This window comes from Ptiloglossa arizonensis, chromosome 3 (assembly GCF_051014685.1).
Source record: "Ptiloglossa arizonensis isolate GNS036 chromosome 3, iyPtiAriz1_principal, whole genome shotgun sequence".
Lineage (NCBI taxonomy): Eukaryota > Metazoa > Arthropoda > Insecta > Hymenoptera > Colletidae > Ptiloglossa > Ptiloglossa arizonensis.
In genome coordinates, this window is record NC_135050.1 from 9239908 (window position 1) to 9260022 (window position 20115).

At 33.5% G+C, this 20115-nt stretch overlaps 1 protein-coding gene across 10 annotated transcripts in view; it reads right to left on the reverse strand.

The window, feature by feature from the left end:
• The window catches only part of LOC143144634 (E3 ubiquitin-protein ligase RNF220), a 255843-nt gene extending 239753 nt beyond the window's left edge, over positions 1 to 16090 (reverse strand). For 7 of the 10 annotated variants that reach the window (XR_012991474.1, XM_076307245.1, XM_076307244.1 and 4 more), the window contains exons 1-2: positions 15320 to 15458; positions 12353 to 12466 (exon numbers count right to left, since the gene is read on the reverse strand). Coding sequence is in view for 8 of the 10 variants with exons in the window: in XM_076307245.1 (XP_076163360.1) it covers positions 12353 to 12466; positions 15320 to 15373 (168 nt within the window). In the remaining 2 variants the exon portion in view is untranslated. Of the gene's footprint in view, positions 1 to 12352; positions 12467 to 15319; positions 15459 to 15786; positions 15920 to 15950 lie in introns of those variants that run through there. The other 3 variants (XM_076307241.1, XM_076307240.1, XM_076307246.1) reach the window with 3 other exon arrangements.
• Between the last annotated feature and the right edge of the window lie 4025 nt (positions 16091 to 20115).

Genomic DNA, 20115 nt, shown 5'->3' on the forward strand with positions numbered 1-20115 from the left:
GCGTTGGTAAGCCTGACTTGGGATCTTTTCTGGCCGGTTGTATTCTCGTGTGGCTGATAAATATAGAAGCTAAGTTAAACGTTTAATCAACACGTGTCTACACGACGGATCGACTTACGTGGAAAGATTGAAACTTGTGTGTGAAAGTTGAAGCGTTAGGGGTTCGAAGTTTCGTCGCGTCAAGCGTGTGTAGAATCTTACGTTTACCGTGGTTTCATTTTTCTAGGTATGGTATTTAAACGTTTACGGCGCGATTCGTGGGCCCCGTTGATGGTTTTTGGTCGTATCGATCAACGTAAAGGAAGTCAGTTGAAATATATGAGAAATACTGTTTCCGTTTATCAGACGATTCTCTGTTATTTTATCGTTTATTCGCGGAATAAACGTCAAACGATTACACTTTGAATACGTTTAACATAATTTTCGCATCGCCCGTTTCTGTCTGATAACTCTTATTTTACTCTATGTAAATCTAACGGTTTATGTTCGAAAAATTGTTCACATCGGTTCCACAGATTTATCTGGCGTCTATCTTTAACGATCAAAGTAAACATCGGATCGATGAAAATGTCACGATTACGCCGTAAAAGTTAACGTATGGTTCAATAGCTCTTTCTCTCGTGCGTTCGTCTAATGTTCATCCGAGGTACCAGTTCTTTACTCACTGTTGCAAAAATATTTCGAGCTTTTGTTTCTTTCGTTCTGTAACGTATACTTCAACACTTTATTCCTTTAGACTCGTTAATTTTGAACAATTTAATTAAAAGTAAGTATTCTCGCAACGATTCCACTTATTATTCTTATTCTTCCTCTTCGTATTATCAAAACTGTATTTAACGATTGATATTTCAGATTTGCATCAACCTCGGTACAATGTAAATAAAATGAACAATTGGTACTGTTCGGTACCATTTTGCAATGTGAGATTTCATTATCCAGATATAAGCGGTTAAAGTTTTCACACGCACATACTTCATGAACACGGATTTCTCGTGTGTGAATGCGTACATGACGGCCTTGCGATCAGCTGACAGGAATATAAATAGCATGTGCTAAGAGTCACATCGGTAAAGTTTAACTGCTCATATCTGGAAAACGAAACCTCAGATTGTAAAATGGTCAAGGACTTTTTAACGTTTTTCGCGCAACGAATCTGCACGACTTGTTCCACCCTTTTGGAACACCCTGTACCCTTATACATAGTGCCGTTGCAACTTGTACTTATAAGTAGCGTGCATTTTCTTTATATATTTTTCTCTTATGTAAAAATAACCTTCGAAAAACTTTAATTTATACGGTTACTCGAAAATATCTGTCCACCCCATACGTATGATGTATTACATTGGTATAACGTAAACCTTAATTAATACACTTTAACGAAGAATGTATTATATTAAAAAATTATACACAATTCATCTAAAAAAGTATTTTTTATCCATAAAAATAACAAAAAGACAACCATAAACGTATCACTCCAAAGTCAATGTTTACTTTGTAGAAACTTAATTGCTATACATTAATACTTTGTTCGATATTTCTTCGATTCTATTATAAGTTTTAATCTGTTATGTATAGATTGAACTATACATTTTTTAAATAAATTTTCTGTCATTTCTGAGCTGAATGCATTCTAACGTAAAGTATATTAACTAAGGTTTATACTGACGGGCATTAGGTGTAATTAGTAACTAACTTTGAAACTAATTAAATACGTAAACTATATTATACGTGTGGGGTGAGCGGATACTTTTATGAATAACTGTATATACGTTATAATACAAAAAAATGAATTCTTTGTATATTTTATTAATATAAGATATGAAATTATTCTGAAAGCGAAGCGACTTAAATAAATCGTTCACGCGTTACTCTTACAACCAAAATGTTAAAATGTTTTAAATATTTGACAAACAAAAAGATACAATGAATTTTATGTACGTTAAGTATGTATATAACGAAGAGGACCTAAATAGAGGTCAAAATATTCAATAAAAGAATGCTTGCTTTCATTACACTTCCAAAGATTTATTTCTATTTTACAAGTAACATAGACACTTTATATTTCAAAGGAAGTTACGAAGCAACTAATTTCCCAATAATTCCTAATAATACCCGAGCCTCAATTTAAAACAAATTTACGGAACATGGAACCATAGGCTCTTCCCAGCTTCGCATAAATTTATTTTTCAAACCTTATTTTAATTCATTCGACTACCATACGATTATGTATACCTTTGAAGAAAGTAAATTTATTTTCTAAATGTTCCACTCACAGATAGTAATAAAACCTTGATTTTTAATTGGTAGGTATAGCAAACCAGTTCTTTCTGGTCGGTACATAAACATCTATTCTAACAATACGTTATCTCAAAAATAAGATAATACCTTGCAGTGTTTCTCAAACTGTGATTCATGGACCCCCTGGGTCCACGAACGTGTTGTTAGGGGAAAAGATGAAGTAGCAATTATAAATAGCAAAGTTTTAAAATTCACATTAAACAACATCCGGTCAAATATATAATAGAATGATTTAATTATCTTGAAGAATTTGTTAACATAAATTCTTTATCATAGATTTCAGATGTGAATGCTTCAGCTTATTACAAAATAAGTATAAAGTATTTACAAAGACACATTTACCGATCGTAGATCATTATGTGCATTATTGCACAATTCTTATTTTCACGTCACAGATTTTACCAAAAATTTATTCGCTTTACCCGTACGATTGTTCTCAGATGTTGTACTTTCCTTTACATATTTATATTATTCGCGGTAAGTAACGTTTAATTTGATGTTTGAAACAGGAAAGGTAGATGCACATAGTTATGGATCACAAATAATTCTTTTTGCATTCTCGTTGTGAGCACCCTGCGCATCGTTTCAGTGCTTACTTTATGCCTCAGCAGGAAGAAGACGTGCTTACTAACTGGGTTTATCGATCCAACAAAAAGTTGATTTAAATTTGAATTTCACCAGGAAACAGAACAGGTTTAGCTCGAAGAAAAAGTCGTCCCGTTTCTTTTTTTTTTTTTTTTTTCTTTTCAAGAAATTCAAACCAATGTCAAATAGTAAAATAGAATCAATGTGAACATGTTTCGATACAAGTGTCCGAAACTATTGGAGTAAAATCGAATAGTTTCTAGATATAAAGACAAGACTAGATACAAAAACCATTTTCTTGGTAGCACTCATAGTGCTCGTAAATGAATTTTTATTACATTCCCGTTTATTCTGATCTTCTTCCATCTTTTATTCGCTCTTTAATGTTTTAATGTCAAATTACGTACCTTCTTCGTGCATTTCAGTAACGAATAATATGGAGTACGTGGTGTATTCGTAGCGAATCGTTGAATTGGTTAACTATACGGGGTTAATGAATAGTTTCTTTCATTTACGAATTTTTATCTTTAACTTAATATTGTACGCAATAGAAGTTGTTGTCTGTATTAGTCATAAGAAGACTCAGCCTTCCGGGTTGTAATTTGAGATGCTCGCACCTTGGCAACCACAAACGGTTGAAAACCATTTAAAGTAAAGAGAAGTTAAAAAAAAAAAAGAACAAAAATGTCTGCAGCAACTTCTTTGTAAAGAATGATTGGTCACTAGTGGTTAATAGTTTAGAATTTATTTAGATTCGTCAATCCGTCGGTATATTTTCCATCTATAATGCATTCGTCCAGATCATGACTTGATCTTTATTATACATATTCTTCCACATTTACGTCAAATGTTTTTGCGTTAAATCTTTCCACGATGAACATCGTTTGTAAAAATGTGATGCATAATAAAGAATTGTAGAGAAATATGATTTCGTATTTTTGTATTTTCCTTCAGAACGATAAAGGAAGTTAGTTTCAATGCGGAAACAATAATGACGAAATATTATTGTTGGTATTTAAACGAAGCACGACGAAAACTGAATTTAACTCGTACACACGATGAAATGGGAATTTCGATTGCACGATTGCAAAATTTCAAAAGTACTTGACGCAAAGTCAAAATTATATAGTGCAATAGTAGAACATCATATTTGTTGTAAACGTCTGTTAAAATGTAGTTAAATAGTTTACGATTCTCTATCCACCTACGAACTTTTATTAACTCGTCTAAATAAGTTATAATTTACTTTCCTTTCTTCAATCGGTAACTCTGACTTAATTAATTGTAAATGTCATAACGACACACAAATCTATGTACAAAATTGGAAAAAATATATAAATATATATATTATAATTTATTACCGTACAAATTGATAGTTGTTTAATAATCTATTGTATCGTATATTGATTTGGAATTACGTAACATAAAAACAAATTTCAATTCAATTTAGTTGTTTGTTTGCACGTCATTTAGAGAAACATATCGTTCCCTTTGCGCACGACTAATCAAGTCGAAAATAAACAATTAATTTTAATGTGCAGCTATTCGTGTACTATGTTTCTTTTATAGATGGTACGAATCAGTTTAATTCTAACGTGATAGAAATTAAGTTTGGATCTCAGATGACCCATCAGAGACATCTAGAGTTAAAGCCTAGAGTATTCTCGTCAAGTCAATTATTGTTAAAACGATAAAGAGGCGAGCGTTACTCCGAAAAACGCATTTTTTAACAATGTTTAACGTAGGAAAACCACATCGTTCGTAGAAACTAAAACGCGAAATATAAAATCACTACAGATCAGCAATTTAAATTCTACACGTGTATTAAAGATAATAATAACTATAACATGACATTTAGCCGTTGTCAAAGGCACGTATATAATGAACATACAACATACTAAATCAGTATTCTTTCTACATTTGGTAGAGAAGTAAAACCCATAGAAATGGAAATAAACAGAAGGTGGTACGTAAATATAAATCTGGTAACACGCTATTGAAATATTGTAACAAAAATAATGATATATATTATAGTAATTTCGTGGTTGATATATTAGCACTTAAGAGTGGATCAGTGATACTAATCTAATTTATTTTTGCCAGATTTTTCATCGCCGGACACTTATTGAAAGTCATGAAATAAGTGAAATTTAGTTTCTGAACAATGTTAAAATTGTTTTAGAAACAAAAGAGTACAATATTTGTTCTTCTTCTATTGAAATACGATGATACAGCGTTTTTCGATCCATCATCCGCGTGCAACTTTTATCTTATTTCTACGAAAAAAATATACCGGTGAAATTTGACCATTTAACTTTGGAACAGTCTATGTATTTCTTATTCGTACTTCTCCTTTTTCATTTTCTTTTTCGTATTATTTATTACACATTATATTCGTATCAGTATTATTCTAATAATTTTCTATCGCATTCTAGTATCGTAATTAGAAAAATCCTTTTGACGATAGAAATCAACGCCTAATCAGCATATTTTGTAATGAGCATAAAAGAAGATATTATGGGTGCAAACGGGCCAAGGCGTCGCTGTTCGTATCATCGTCATCACTGTCTGTCGTTCAAAGGTTAATCGCTTGAATGTTAACAGTTTTAATGAATGATTCCTTAAACGAAAAGCACTGACAAGCACAACTATATAATGCAGTATGAATAAATTCAGCATAGTATCTGTGAAAAGAATATATTAAGTAACCATTGTTGAACACGCAGCGTAAACCTTTTTATACGCATTGCTTATGAATATATAAAAGCACTGTTCAGAGCGAATATCCAAATTTGCCTCCATTGTTGATACGAAGAGAGATGATTAATGCTGTTGACGGAATCCTTGAAATATACGTAACAGTAGTATACTTCATTTCGACGTTTCAAAACATGGCCAAATATAAAGTATATTATCACGTATGTACATATATTTCAAGGATTTCGTCAACAGTATTTATCTTCGTTTCTCGTTCTTCGTATTAACGAGGCAACAAAAATTGAACACGTCGGACACGAATTTCGTTCCTTCGATTCGTTAGATTAAATGTAACTTTAAATGTAACTTAAATGTTACTGTAATTTAAATGTAACTTTCAAATAATGTTCACACGTTTTACAATTCATGCAACTCGAAAAGTTACGAAAATTCTTCCACTGATATTTGTAAAGTACTAAGTAGAGAAAATTTTTAGCTTTCGTAAACAATTCTATAAGATTCTTCTTCTTTATTCAAACTGTCATCAGACTCCTTTATTTAACTTTTACGTATATTCGTAAGTATAATTATCATAAAATAGATTGTAAAATTGAACACAAATGCTTTTCCTATCGCTGTTTAATTCAGGATCGCAGTTTAATAGCAATATTTAAACAAAATAGTTCGTTCCCTTTCTTCTAGTTTCGAAAATGATACAATACGCGTTAAGAGTTTGAAAAATTTCAATATTTTCTCACTATCCATTACAACCAAAAGGATGACATTTACCGCGGCCTGATGTTTCGTTATTACAAACATTACAAAACAGAACTCGTTGATTTCCATCGAGGCATTCACTATGCCAGCTTAATAGACTCGTCAATCACAGCGAATAGAATGATACAACGGACGGGGGAAAGCTTCACGTTTTGACGGATTATTATAACACAGTGGTTTCGCGTTATTAACAGTATAATGCCATATTGCTTTCGTATACGCTATTTCAATGTGCTCAAATGCATAGGAATACCCGCATACTGCAAATGAGATATCCGGTTATGGTGATATGATAAGTTTTATCCATGAATTTTAACGGATATTCCAGTGAACGCAAAATATCGAATTTTCACCGAACAAATACTGCTGTTACTGACACTTATCAAACATTTACATCGATAATTACGTGTACTCGTGCGTGGTATTTTATTGTTTCATATGTTACTGCGAATATATAACGATTGTTATATGCTAAACTGTAAGTAACTAAAAAGTTCCTTCCCGTCCCACTGTAACATAGTAATCTAAATTGTTTACAATTCTCTGCGAGAATTCGTTGCGATTAATTCAAATAAAGTATTTAAAAAAAAAAGTACGTTACGGTATAATTATCCTTGATTTATCGAATGATACTGAACCTTCAATGTTCGTGGCTCTGTTCGCACAATATTCGTGTAACTATGAAAACGTATCGTTCATTATTTTATTCGAATATTACGAAGTAACGAATTTCTAAAATCGTTTCTTTCAATCAAATTTCGTTTCACCCTCGAATGTTTCTCGTACGAGACAAAAGCAACAAACCTGTCGAGGGAATAAAATATTCACTCGAACAATAGATCTTTTTGTGAATTAGAGAGTATGTCGATTATCTGAACGCATTCTTTGTATAATTGTATCATTTGTATTTAAGTCGTTGTATGTTCACTGATGGTTCAACGTTTATGATTTTATAGATTAATATTGATTTGCTGCAATTCTACATCATACAATTTAGAAATAGTACAATTTACTGTACACCGACGTAGTATTACATTACCCGTATTGTAACATGGCTATTTAATTAATTGTGATTCAATATTGATTACCCTTTGTCTGCAGTACATCACAATTTCAAACTGCAAATAGAAACTATTGACAGAGCGCTGTTACATCGTTAAACATTCATTTTTACAACTATGAATATTAAGTATTTATCTCGAACAAACATCTCTGCAATGACCGCTCTATTTTAAATACGAATGAAAATGTTTCTACCTATTACCGGTCGAAAATAGAGTAGCAATATTTGAACAATGCTTACGCACTATCAGATCAATATCCGAGCCCGCGTGGCTGTTCTGTTCGGTGTCGTATCATTTTGCTGTATTTATACAATTTTAGAATTTCATCGTTCGCGAAATATATTGCAAAATGAAATGTAGAAAACGTTTTCTTCTGTAACTTATTTTCAGTCATAGTTTCTACATCAAAATTAAAATGATTGCTCGCTCGATCAAAATTCACATTCGTCGTTATATTAATCTCTGTAAACTTCATACCTGTAAACGTTACGATAATATAACGTTTTCGATCATATTTTAATTACAATTTAAATTATAATTTAATCTCCCAGTACTCGAACTAAAAACTGTACACGATGATATTCCCCTTTGTGCCCTTCTTATAAATTTCTACACGATTCTGTTGACGATTGTTGTGTGATTTTGGAAACGTTATAATAAAATTATACAGCTCGGAGGGACTAATACAACAGTGAATTTATGAAGTACTTCCGTATTCGTACAAAGTATAAATCTATTTTATGATAATTATGCTTGCAAATATATGTAAGTCAGTAGTATCGATTAATACGTAACGTTACTTTATTTACAATGCGTTCAAATTGCTCACCTTACCAAATCTTGTTCTAAATAAAATTATCGTCTTAAATCGTAGGTACACCAGCAATAAACATTCGCGAAGTGACCTCCTTCCTTAGATTTTAATGAAATTTTGCATGCTTATGAAAGGATACGTATCTTTTACATCGGTGATAATTTAAAGCGAAGGGGTAACACTACTTTCTAAAGTTTTACTCGTTTTACCTTGACAACTATTGTACATATGCGATCAAGTTTTTCAAACAAATTCTTTACGGTTTCTACTAAAACCTAACGTGTCGTACACATCGGTAAGAAAAATTGATAACTTGAATGATCAATTTTATCACCCTAAAACCGAAAAATGAATAGGTAAGTGTACATTGTCTTCGTTTTTTCTCTTATTAAGATTCTTCCAGATTGTACTTCAAGATCGAGTCTACTTTATTCTTAACAGACACTGACAAATCAAAATATTTAACTTTAACTCGCTATCTCGTCTTTAAGAAAATGTTGAGCATAGCTATTCTCCACCGGAAATCAAACTCCAATGATATCTATAATAGATCCTTTTTCATGGTAATATTAAGTGAATGCTTTGAAGGATAGTTTCGTTCCTCTTCAATTTAAATGATCACCGTTAAAAAATAATACGTATCACCTTATTTTTAGCAGTTACATAAACATGCAGAATATCATACAATCCTGGAACACACGCGCGCATTTTACGGAGATACTTTGCTAGTGACATTAATGACTGCATAAATATGTAACTACTTTGCAACGTTACCTCTTGCATTGCTTTCGTTTTGAACCTTTTATTTTGCGTACATTTTTCATTAGTATTTATTACGTTTAACACGAATTACGTTAACTCGTCCAAGGCTAAATTGCATTGAAATCGGAGCATTACGAATATCGTTTCGCAATTCTCTTACTTAGGTAAAAAGAAATTTAAATCGTTCGCAGATTTCATTGATTTTTCTAACCACACCTGTGAAAATACGGAAGCACATCGGAAACAATTATTGATACTTTGAATGATAAGTATTTTGAAATTTGCGTGAAAAATTCCGGCTGAAAAATACACCTATTAGTAATAATATTTCCTCTAATTATATTCTATCTGTATACCCTATTCGTATCGCTTTCGAAGCCATAAAGTTTTATGAAAATCAAGGTCACTTCGCAGATTTTCCATCCGAGGACCTTCCTTCATGTTCTGTGCATACGTGCTCTGATCAAAATTCGTCGTAGACTTTCGATCATCGTCCTCTAAATTTCGTATCTTAGAGTCAAAGGGTTAGAAACGTGTACCCTGAACGAGAGAAAGAGCATATAACTTTACATATACATACATACTTAACATATAATATAACTTTCATTGTAGTCTCGCATGGAGAACTCGAAGAACCGTGAAAAAAAAAAAACAACACATGGAAATCGAAAACAGATGCGCTGTATCGATAGGTAGGAAAATTTCCGAATAAACATTTCATCGATTCTATAACGATGTGGACGACGAATTATAGTTGTACGAGAATTAGCGCGGCGCGGTTAATTTATTATTCTTTTATACGAGGAAATGAGGTTCTCGTTTACCGCTCTCCGTATTTGTTCTTCCGTTCGATCAGTGATTTATTAGGTATTTATTATTATCTTAATTACATACCACGGGTGCCACGAGTGCGGCAGTTTTTTCAACGTTGACCCGATCAATGAACAACGATCAATGATCGTGCATCTATGTATTCGCGATATTTTTAATCTCCCTATTTCCGGCTCGCGGATAATATTGTTGTTCCGCGGCGATTAATTTCCGTAAAAATGATCCCGTTCTTTCAACAGCGCCAATGTTTCATCATCAAGATCCCGATTGATCTGTGCCTGTCTTAGGGGACAGGTATCGTCTGCTGTGATTTATTTAAATCTACTCACGGTTTCGTTGTTTCAAAATACACTTCGTTCTTAGTCGGTACAAGCGAATTATTATTATTCGGGCTCTCTTCTATTCCACACACAATATCTCAGCGATATATACATATTGAAACTCCGTTAATAAAATACTGTTCAATGCTTTTGAAATACGTGTATTCGACAAGTGTTGTTTCGTTTCGTTATTTGTCTCTAGAAACGTGTTAAATCTTGAACAGGGGGTGGTTAAACATTCGTAAAGGAACGTCTTTACTTTACCGTTACTCCTTTCATAAAACGAGGGTTCCAAATTCGATGACCTTTAGAATTTTCGTTAAGCGATTAATACTTACTTTACAGTATCAGAGTTTGGTTGTCTGACTTTGACCAAAGAGTGACTATTGTGAAATAAACATTCGTTCGCTACGATTTATATACGCATGCATCTACGTTACCATACATTCGACAAAATCCCCATTCAAATCGTGCATTAATTGCCACTGGTGAGCATAAAGCAACAAGCGACCAAAGCGATTACACCTGCAATTGATTCTCATTCGAATTCGCATTTTTGCAAACACAAAGATTCCTCCTTTTTATTATTCGCTACGATGACGCGAAAAAACGAATTGACAAGAAATTAGGCAAAACATAAAAATGACGACATTCGTTGAGCGTACCACCAATTGAAACTGCTTATGGCAGTAATTCGTACATCGGTAGATTTTTCGTTCTTCGCGCGAATTTTTGAATTGCAGCCATTGAATCGACTGGACTTTCATACTCGACGCGTCAGTTATTGGTATCAATGTTAAAACTATTCAAATATTTAACAGACACTTGAGTAGACACTACGAATTGACTTTAAATATTTGAGTATTCGGATACCATTATTTGAATATTACTACTCGAATACCATTTCTCGGATATTACTCTTCGAATGATACTATTCCGATGATAGAACATAACGCAGATCCCTAAAAACGGTGGACAAGTCATCAAGGACAAGTTACCCTACATGACGAAACTAGCGAAATATATTGTTAACTGAGATTGCTGTTCAATAGATAAGTATTGAAATGGAATTCGAAACGATGAAGCGTTCGAATTTTCGAATACAGAAAAATTCGACAAATAATAGCACCATTTGTCTAACACACAATTTGCTCAATCTTTGCGTGTAACTTGTACGTTAACACCGCTAAATCCTAACGTAAATTTCTTTCTAGTCGTTGCGTTGTATAAATCCAACCGATTGAAATAATATTGAAAAGAGAAACGGTTAATGAATTTTTGTATCGAAGCAATGATCATGATCGAATGTCAGTATTGCGATTAGAAGAAATAACAGATTTGGTACAGATTTGGCGACAAAAATAATTCATTAATATCGGTAAGAACTACGCGATAAAAAATATTCCTGTACAATAGGAAATTGTTTTCGTTTCCCTTCCGTTTAAACTGTCACAGTGATTAATCGACAAATACAGATACTTCGAACGGTACGATGGTCAATATAACGAATAAGTGGCGACTAATTATTTATCTTATGTGAGCTATTTTTATTGTTGACCTTTCGAATCATTTGTATGTTTTAAGTCATATTTTTAGTAAACATGATTATACAATCTACGAGTAACGTTAAACTTATACCCACTTGAGTGTAATAAGAACAAGTGTACAATAAAAGAAGATTATACATCGATATATATTGCGAACAATGAGAATCTTGTAAGGAGTTCATCATACAAACATTAAAATTATTACTCTGCGCATCTTTTAATTCGTATAATCCACACCTTACGTATCTTTCATGTAATATTATATCTTGTAATTTTAATTTTACATTTACAGATCACTTGCTTACGTTAATTCTGAAAACGACTCGACACTAGTGATTCGAAACGTCAAATATAAAACCAACAATTGTATCTACGTGTATAATTGATAATAAAGAAATATGTGAACGAACATCGTCGTTTCTAGGAAACGAGAACTGGAGGTACGTGTTGTTACTCGTCGAGGTGAACAAGATAAAAACAATTACGTATCGTGGAAGAATATTAAAAAAGGAAAGTGTTTCGGTGGATCGAGCCAATCGTCGCAGTGCTGTGCCCCGACTTAAATATTATTTTCACCATACTCGTGCGTCAGCAAATAGATAGGAGTACAAGCAAACACAGGCTTAAGCGTATAGGTAAGGATAGTAGGACACTAACTTGTGGATTGAAGGGTCTTTGCATTCTCAGAGCTTCCGGCAGCCCTCCAGACTGTGAAAACACAACCAGAGACGGCGGCGGTAGATGATTCGGCACGTACGCAGAATTATCCATCTAGAACAGATATCGACGTGTTCCATTTCTCAATCTTCCATGGATCTCTCACTCGTATCGATCTCACGTGCGAAAACTGTCGAGAAAATCACGAATTTTTCAAACCCGACGCGACACAACGCACCGAAAGAAATCTGGTCGGCGTTCGAACGATCAGTGTATCGTCGAGATGATTTCACTACATCCGTACACGTTATCATAGACGACGATCAAACGTGTAAGTACTGTTTACATCGAATCGAGTGTCGTGAAATTGATTAAACATTGTACACTAACGTTCGCAACGTTCAAGCTGCGTATCATTTTCTACCTACGATTAAATCGATCAGAATCGAAAGATTCGCCTCTTATATATTTGACCGATTAAATATCGAATTATTGTTTTCTCGAAATTGATAGTTACTTTCTAGACAAAAATATTTCACGAAATTGATAGTTACTTTCTAGACAAAAATATTTCACGAAATTGATAGTTACTTTCTAGACAAAAATATTTCACGAAATTGATAGTTACTTTCCAGACAAAAATATTTCACGAAATTGATAGTTACTTTCCAGACAAAAATATTTCATAAAATATCGCCGAAATTGATTTTATTAAATCGATACATTGTACGTTTGAATGTCTCGGAGTACTTTTTAAATAATATGCACTCCAACTGTTCCTCGTTCGTTACTTTTACGCGACATTGAACGTACTCGCGAGTTTATAACCGAGTTGGAAAATGATTACGAGAAATTCGGTTCGAAATGAAACAGTACACACGGGATTCTACTAAGGAAACAATGCTTCGAATTGTTTCACTCGATTAACAATGTATTCTGTTATGTTGGCAAGTAAGTAGAGGAAAAGGTCTACGTAATTGCCGTAACAGTACTCGGACCGTTTTACCTTATACGTTTAAAAATATTCTTCACGTTCGATACATCGAGCAATAAAATACCGCTGAGGCAGATCCTCAAGTTTCATGAAATAATCGAACGGGATAAAATTTCTTGTCCAATACACGACGATGGTTATACTTTTCAAAATAGACCGTTGTACAGATGCAAATATCGTCTCTGTCGACAAATTGAATATTACAAACTTGAGGAGGCGGATACTCCGCGATTTTGAATGAAAACTACAAAAGGAACGTTACAACGGTTTGAAAAAACGATCAATTTTCAATTCGCGGTAATAAAGAATAATTGACAAAAAAAAATTACGAAACGTTGAAACACCGAAAGATCGAACACTCGTAATTAACGCTGCCTCGTGTGAAACTGAAAACTTCCAAGAGAATGGACATCAGAGATCGGTGAATATATTAATTAGGAGCGTTTAAGGACGATTCGAGGTATGACGGTATAGTTAATGACTCGACCGACAAATAACTTCGATTTCTGTTAATGAAAACTACAAAAGGAACGTTACAACGGTTTGAAAAAACGATCAATTTCCAATTCATGATAATAAAGAATGATTAATAAAAAAAAAATTCGAAACGTTGAAACACCGAAAGATCGAACACTCGTAATTAACGCTGCCTCGTGTGAAACTTAAAACTTCCAAGAGAATGGACATCAGAGATCGGTGAATATATTAATTAGGAGCGTTTAAGGACGATTCAAGGTATGACGGTATAGTTAATGACTCGACCGACAAATGACTTCGATTTCTGTTCCTTCTTGTGTTTCAACGAGAGCTATCGAATTTGATCCATGAGCAACTGCATCGATCGCGGTTGTGTCAGCTTCTCTTTCTCTTGTATCGAATAAATTGAAGAGTGCAAGAAAGTACGCGCGCCGAGACTCGGGTTGAAAAGGAGGTGAGAAATGATAAAACGAGTGTTGCGACGCTCCGCGGGTGTTCAGGTTCGTTTATTTAACGTAAAAATTGCCCGTTTGCAACGGACCGAGTTGCGTCACCACCGATGCAATTTATTCGCGCGTTACATTAGACAGTAATTTTACGCGATATCGAATAGTTCGCGATGTAAACGGGATTGGAAATACGAGAAACTGGTTGAATTCTGTCGGTTTAAATATGGTCTCAAACCGGGCGCCGATTATTTCAATTTTCGATATCAAGTGACAATACTTTTCTGACCAAAATTCGGGACTCTTTTTTTTTTTCGTTGCATCTTTTAATTTCGTTCCTACGGTGATTCGTTTCTAACGAAATTTCTTTCAAATTCTACGATTTCGTGTGATTCGTGGATTACAGTTCACTAGGAAATTTCAGAGACTCTTATCCGATGTACCGTCTCTGTACAACGCTCTCTCGTTGGTTCACTCGTTAATTTTGTATACTCGATGAATTCTATAGGGAAGACGGTGAAAAATTTGTATCCGTAACGTGGAATCGTGTTTAGACGTTAATAATCGAACGGTGTTGCGTTCCCGAAGTTATCGGTTGAAGCTATCGATTCGTTCTAATGGCGTTCCGAATTATTTCTGTTCGAATAATGTATATTGAGAGTACACCTATTCTGTGTTTTAAAACGATACAGCTTTCGTCTCGATAAACTTTACGATAGATTGCAACTACTTTTGAAACGTAACGAACGGGAGAATATTTGAATAGAACTTATCGACGGTTATCGAAGAAATACATCGTTAATTTGATTACTGTGCATGTTCGAAAAGTAACTTCGTTCGAAGGTGGTTTCGAAGCACTTGGAGCATCGATGGAAACGATATAGGAAAGTACCGAACACCCGCAACAGAACGACGCAACAGGCTAACGTCATTTCGATCACTTGTCAACGCTCGATGATCAATAAAAACAAAACTGTTGCGCGCTTATACGAGAGAGACCGTATTAATATACATAATATTAATTCGTATACTAATCACCATAATGCGTACATTTTGTTGAACGCCAAAGAAGTCACTGCACGAAATACGACCGTCCGGAAACATTCACTCAATTTTCACGAATCTCATGGTCTTTATCCGTCTCTTAGGAAACGTGTCCTTATCACTAGTAGTTGGCACTAATATCCGCAGAAATCGATTTCCAAGGAACGTTACGAGCAATCCATTCGAAAAGAGCGCGTTAGGCGACGAATAAACCTAACCTCAACGCGCGCTTGTCACGAGTTCGAGTACCCGCGTAAACAGTCAATAAACGTTAAACTTGTTTTGACAATCGTTGAAATGTTTCGTTCCAAATCCGTCGATCGCGTTAAAATACATTAAAAAGCTGGCACACAACGATTAACGGGACGATGCGGCGCGGCGCGGCGAATTCAAATTCAAACGAGTCACGTAATCCCGCCACGACAGGCCACTCTGACCTAACCTCTCGGCGGATGATAATTCCCGACAAGTACCTCAACTGGTGGCTTGGTTCACTCGGGTACGGCTCTCTGGTAATGTACTAAACGTGGTGAGCCAGGTGCAAGCAAGGGGTGAGTGCGAGAGGAATGCGCCAGGCCTATGCGAGCAACCTCGTGGACATGCGAGTGCAGACTGATTGGAGTGTGAGGATACTTACCCACGAGTCGCGAGAACGGAGGCGGTGGTGGAGGCGAGGTAGAGGCGTGGAGAAACAAACCGGCGGCGGTGCTCGCGTGCGCGCGTGTTTTCCGCCGCCATTACTGGCGCCACTGTAGCGGCACTATGGCAGCGCGCATGCGCGGCATGCGCACACGCTCGACGCGCACCTATTATCGCGGCGCACCGAGGTTTAATCGTGCGTTGACAACGTAACCAGCAGCATCTAGAATGTTATGTCGCGATCTGTAAATCAAACGTCTCGAGAAACTACATTCCTCTCCGACTTATCGAAGGTGTGGCTGAACTTGTCGAACTCCTGTGAACAAGTGAATCGATCTACGTGGCCTGTAATAACTATTTTTGTTGTTTATTTTTAAACAGAACTGTACAATACCGCGATAATGGTATATAATATTCAAAATTGGATAAATACTGTCAGTTATTTCGAGCAAAGTAATGTGACGTATACTTAGAGTCGTGTTTCGTTGACTTTATTTAAAGATTTTTAACGTTTCGTTGTTCGAAAGTGTCTTTTACGATAAAGTAAATGCGTGTTGTATACAATCAAGAGTTTGATTCGGCTTGAGACGTTCAGTCATCGTGTTTCATTCCATTCGTTATTGATACTTTAAAAACAAATATCACGTAAACGTGTAGACATTAATTTATTAATATACAAAAACGTTGAGAAAATTATGAACGCGATTACATTTGCAATTTTTTACATGACGAGAGAACAAAAATTTTCAGCACGAAGGAAGAGAAATATCTAATTAAATGCATTTAAATAATAAGTTCGAGAGAAATGAAATACCCTCGTCTCTTATTTTCATAATACTATAATAATTTCAAAACATTTTTGTAACGACGTCAATAAATAGCAGTAAATCCTAAAAGTGATTTATCAACGTAGTATCGTTTAGTATTTATATCGAAACAATATACAAACATAAACGATGATAATCTTTGTGAAGAGTCCAATTTATTAATAAAGGAAATTGCAGAAAAATTAGAATTATTTCAAGTTCATATATATATTTATCAAAGTATTTAATGTTATCAAGGAAAATACACTAATTCAGAGTTTTAACAAACAGGAATTGAGAATAAAAATCATGTTTCAATTTGTACCTACGAATTGTACAACAGCTGATGTGTAACTATGCTTTAATATTTCAAATAACAATTGAGTTTCGTAATTTTGGTGTAAAAAAAGTTTTTTTTTAAATATAAACACTCGACAACGAATTCTGAATCCGATCATAAGTAATACATGTTTGCAAACTACGAGTTTGAAATAACAATTCTCGTCTTGAATGTTATACACGGAAAACTTACTTATGAATAATATGCATACGATTTGGATTCACTTCGAAATAGTATACAAAAAGTATGTTATAAAAAACGGTATCTCCATTTAAAATGTTTTAAATGCTACTTTTTTTTATAGCAGGTGTAACGTGTTTAATATATTACAGTCCATTACAATTTATGCAACATTCATGTGTAAAAATATTTTGACGAACGAATTTAAATAAAAATGAAAGAATCTTAAATTTCTCTCATAACCACGTTTTGTTTAACAAATTATACCAATTTAAGTAATAATCACGTGTGACTCAATAATAACATACTATCCTCACGTACAATGATGTAACACAGTCACATAGACATCGATATTAACCTTTCTACTGAAACTATTTAACACCAACACTATTGCTGCTTCAAGCCACGTCTCCCATCTCGTTAGAATCAGTTTAGGTGTCAGTGAAACGTTTAGTCATTTTTTTCGATAACATTCCACACGTACGAGTACTTTTCCAAATATTACCTTGACAGAAGATATTAAATTAATTATGAACAAGGTATTTCTTCTGCAACTCAGTTTAAGCCATGTATTGCACGTATTACATGGATCATATTGAGATGAAATCCTTTCATATTTTTAGCAATTTTTACTACACAAGCAGCTGCATCTGTCGCAAGGAATAATACTCTTTCTTCATCACAGTCTCGCCACGCCATTCGTTTAAATGAAGTGACGAAACGGACAATATTTGCATAGCTTGCTTTTCTTAATTACACATCGTTCAATTCTATTGATCGTCTCATCCACGAAAACCCATATGTAATTTTCAGCAACAGCATTTTTAATACCATGCATTGCTAATTTATAGTAATCGTCTAGAGAATTTTTTCGTAGTGTTGACTCATTCTGATTCACAGATTTCATAAAAAAATGTCTGTACATTTCATAATCAAGACATTCCTAAATTATATTTACAGCGACCATCGCTTTAGACTTGTCAATGTAAAATTCATTCTTTCTCGTCACAATTTGCTGTTTTTCTGGTATTGTAATGTCGAGCAATATGTTTCATCTGAATTTTCTTTCTGTCACTAAGAGTATTCAAATGTTGTATCATTTATGATTTTTTATCATTGAATAGTTACTCCATCGTTTATAAAACAATCATCTCCTATTTCAGCAATACAATTTCGAACTGATACACGAAAACATTTTCTTAAGCTGAACATCTCGTTTATTGTTTAGAGCACTAATTTGAAAATGAAAATAAAATACATTTCGAACGTTTTGCTGTTTCGAATTATATTATACCTAGATAGATCGTACATAGCACTATCATAAGTGTCTATGTACAAAAATATCAGAGCTGCATTGTTGTTATTTCCTAGATGATTACTTGTTATCATATACAATGTTTATGCGCGTTTTAGAATAATACCAGTCGCGTTAAATTTATCGAGATTTTGATTTCACTCACAGCAGATTGGTTTGAAAATTCAGTAGATATCGGATTTTATAAAGACGTATAATAAACATAAATGAATATGCATATGTACTTAAAAAATATGCAAAATAGGTAGTATATGGTTGAAACACTTTAGAAATTAAATAAATGTTTATTTAAATTCCGCTTTATGCTTATTCTAATAAAGATACGTATTTACATGAACATTTAAGTCTACTAAGCAGTCTCTATTTTAATAACGAAAGACTGCATATATAAAATATTGAAGCAGAAATAGTAATTTCGGATTTCTTGATGAAAAAATATCACTATTCAATATTTAGAATATTATTATTCCACGTATTTTTGATTAACGAAAAGTTGACAAAAATTTATTCAATCATTATTAACAGAAAATAAAATGTGGTGATAATAACAAATAATTTGGAATACTTCATAATATAAGTATCGTATGTATATTGAGAGTAACGAGGAGTCTTTAACGATTTCAATTAATTAACACGTCATAAGATTTAGTAACATTATTACCTTATAGAATCTAACAAAATTTTAGATAAATCCCAGATAAGTATACGGTTACTAGATTCAATGCAATTGCGTTATTGTACATTTTCGTTTTATTTTAAGCCATAGAATCTCTTTAGCCTCATTTATGTCACGAATCTTGGCACACAATATGGGTGTGTGTAATTTGATTAAAATGTAATTAATCTCATTAATATACGAATTAATAATAACAAAAAATGTGCTGATTTAATCTTCAGAAAATCTGCTCGGTTTATATTATAAATGATGTGAGAACAATAATTACTATTGTTTCATACGAAAATAGATACACAAAAAAGAACTTGTCAAAATTAATACTTAAAAAACTTAATTTTTATGACTTGATCGAAGTGAAATACTAAGCAGAACATCTATAATATAATCTACAACATGTAGATATATTGCATTCAGGACTTCAGTATTTGTTGCAATGTAAAATTATACGAATCGAGAACATTTTTGTCCGTATTGTACGAGAAAGATTTTTTATAAATTCTATTTAAACTAAAATTTTTATGTTGAAGAACTATTATGTGCCTGTTTTCATCGTACATTATAGAAGGGAACTTATTTTTTGAAAACGTTCTGTTACTCTTTAAAGAGACCATATTATATATCTGCATAGAGATTCAATGCATTCATTATATAAAATCGTTCTCCAATTTTCTTTAAGGATATTATATCATATATCCCTCGACGAATTTTTAATAGTAAAATTACGCTCTTTATATTTATTTTATTCATAGCCTATATTCACGAATGTTTCGACTAAATCTATAATATATACGTTAATACCATCTTAAATATAAGTAGATTATAAAATTGTGTTACATACAATTTTAA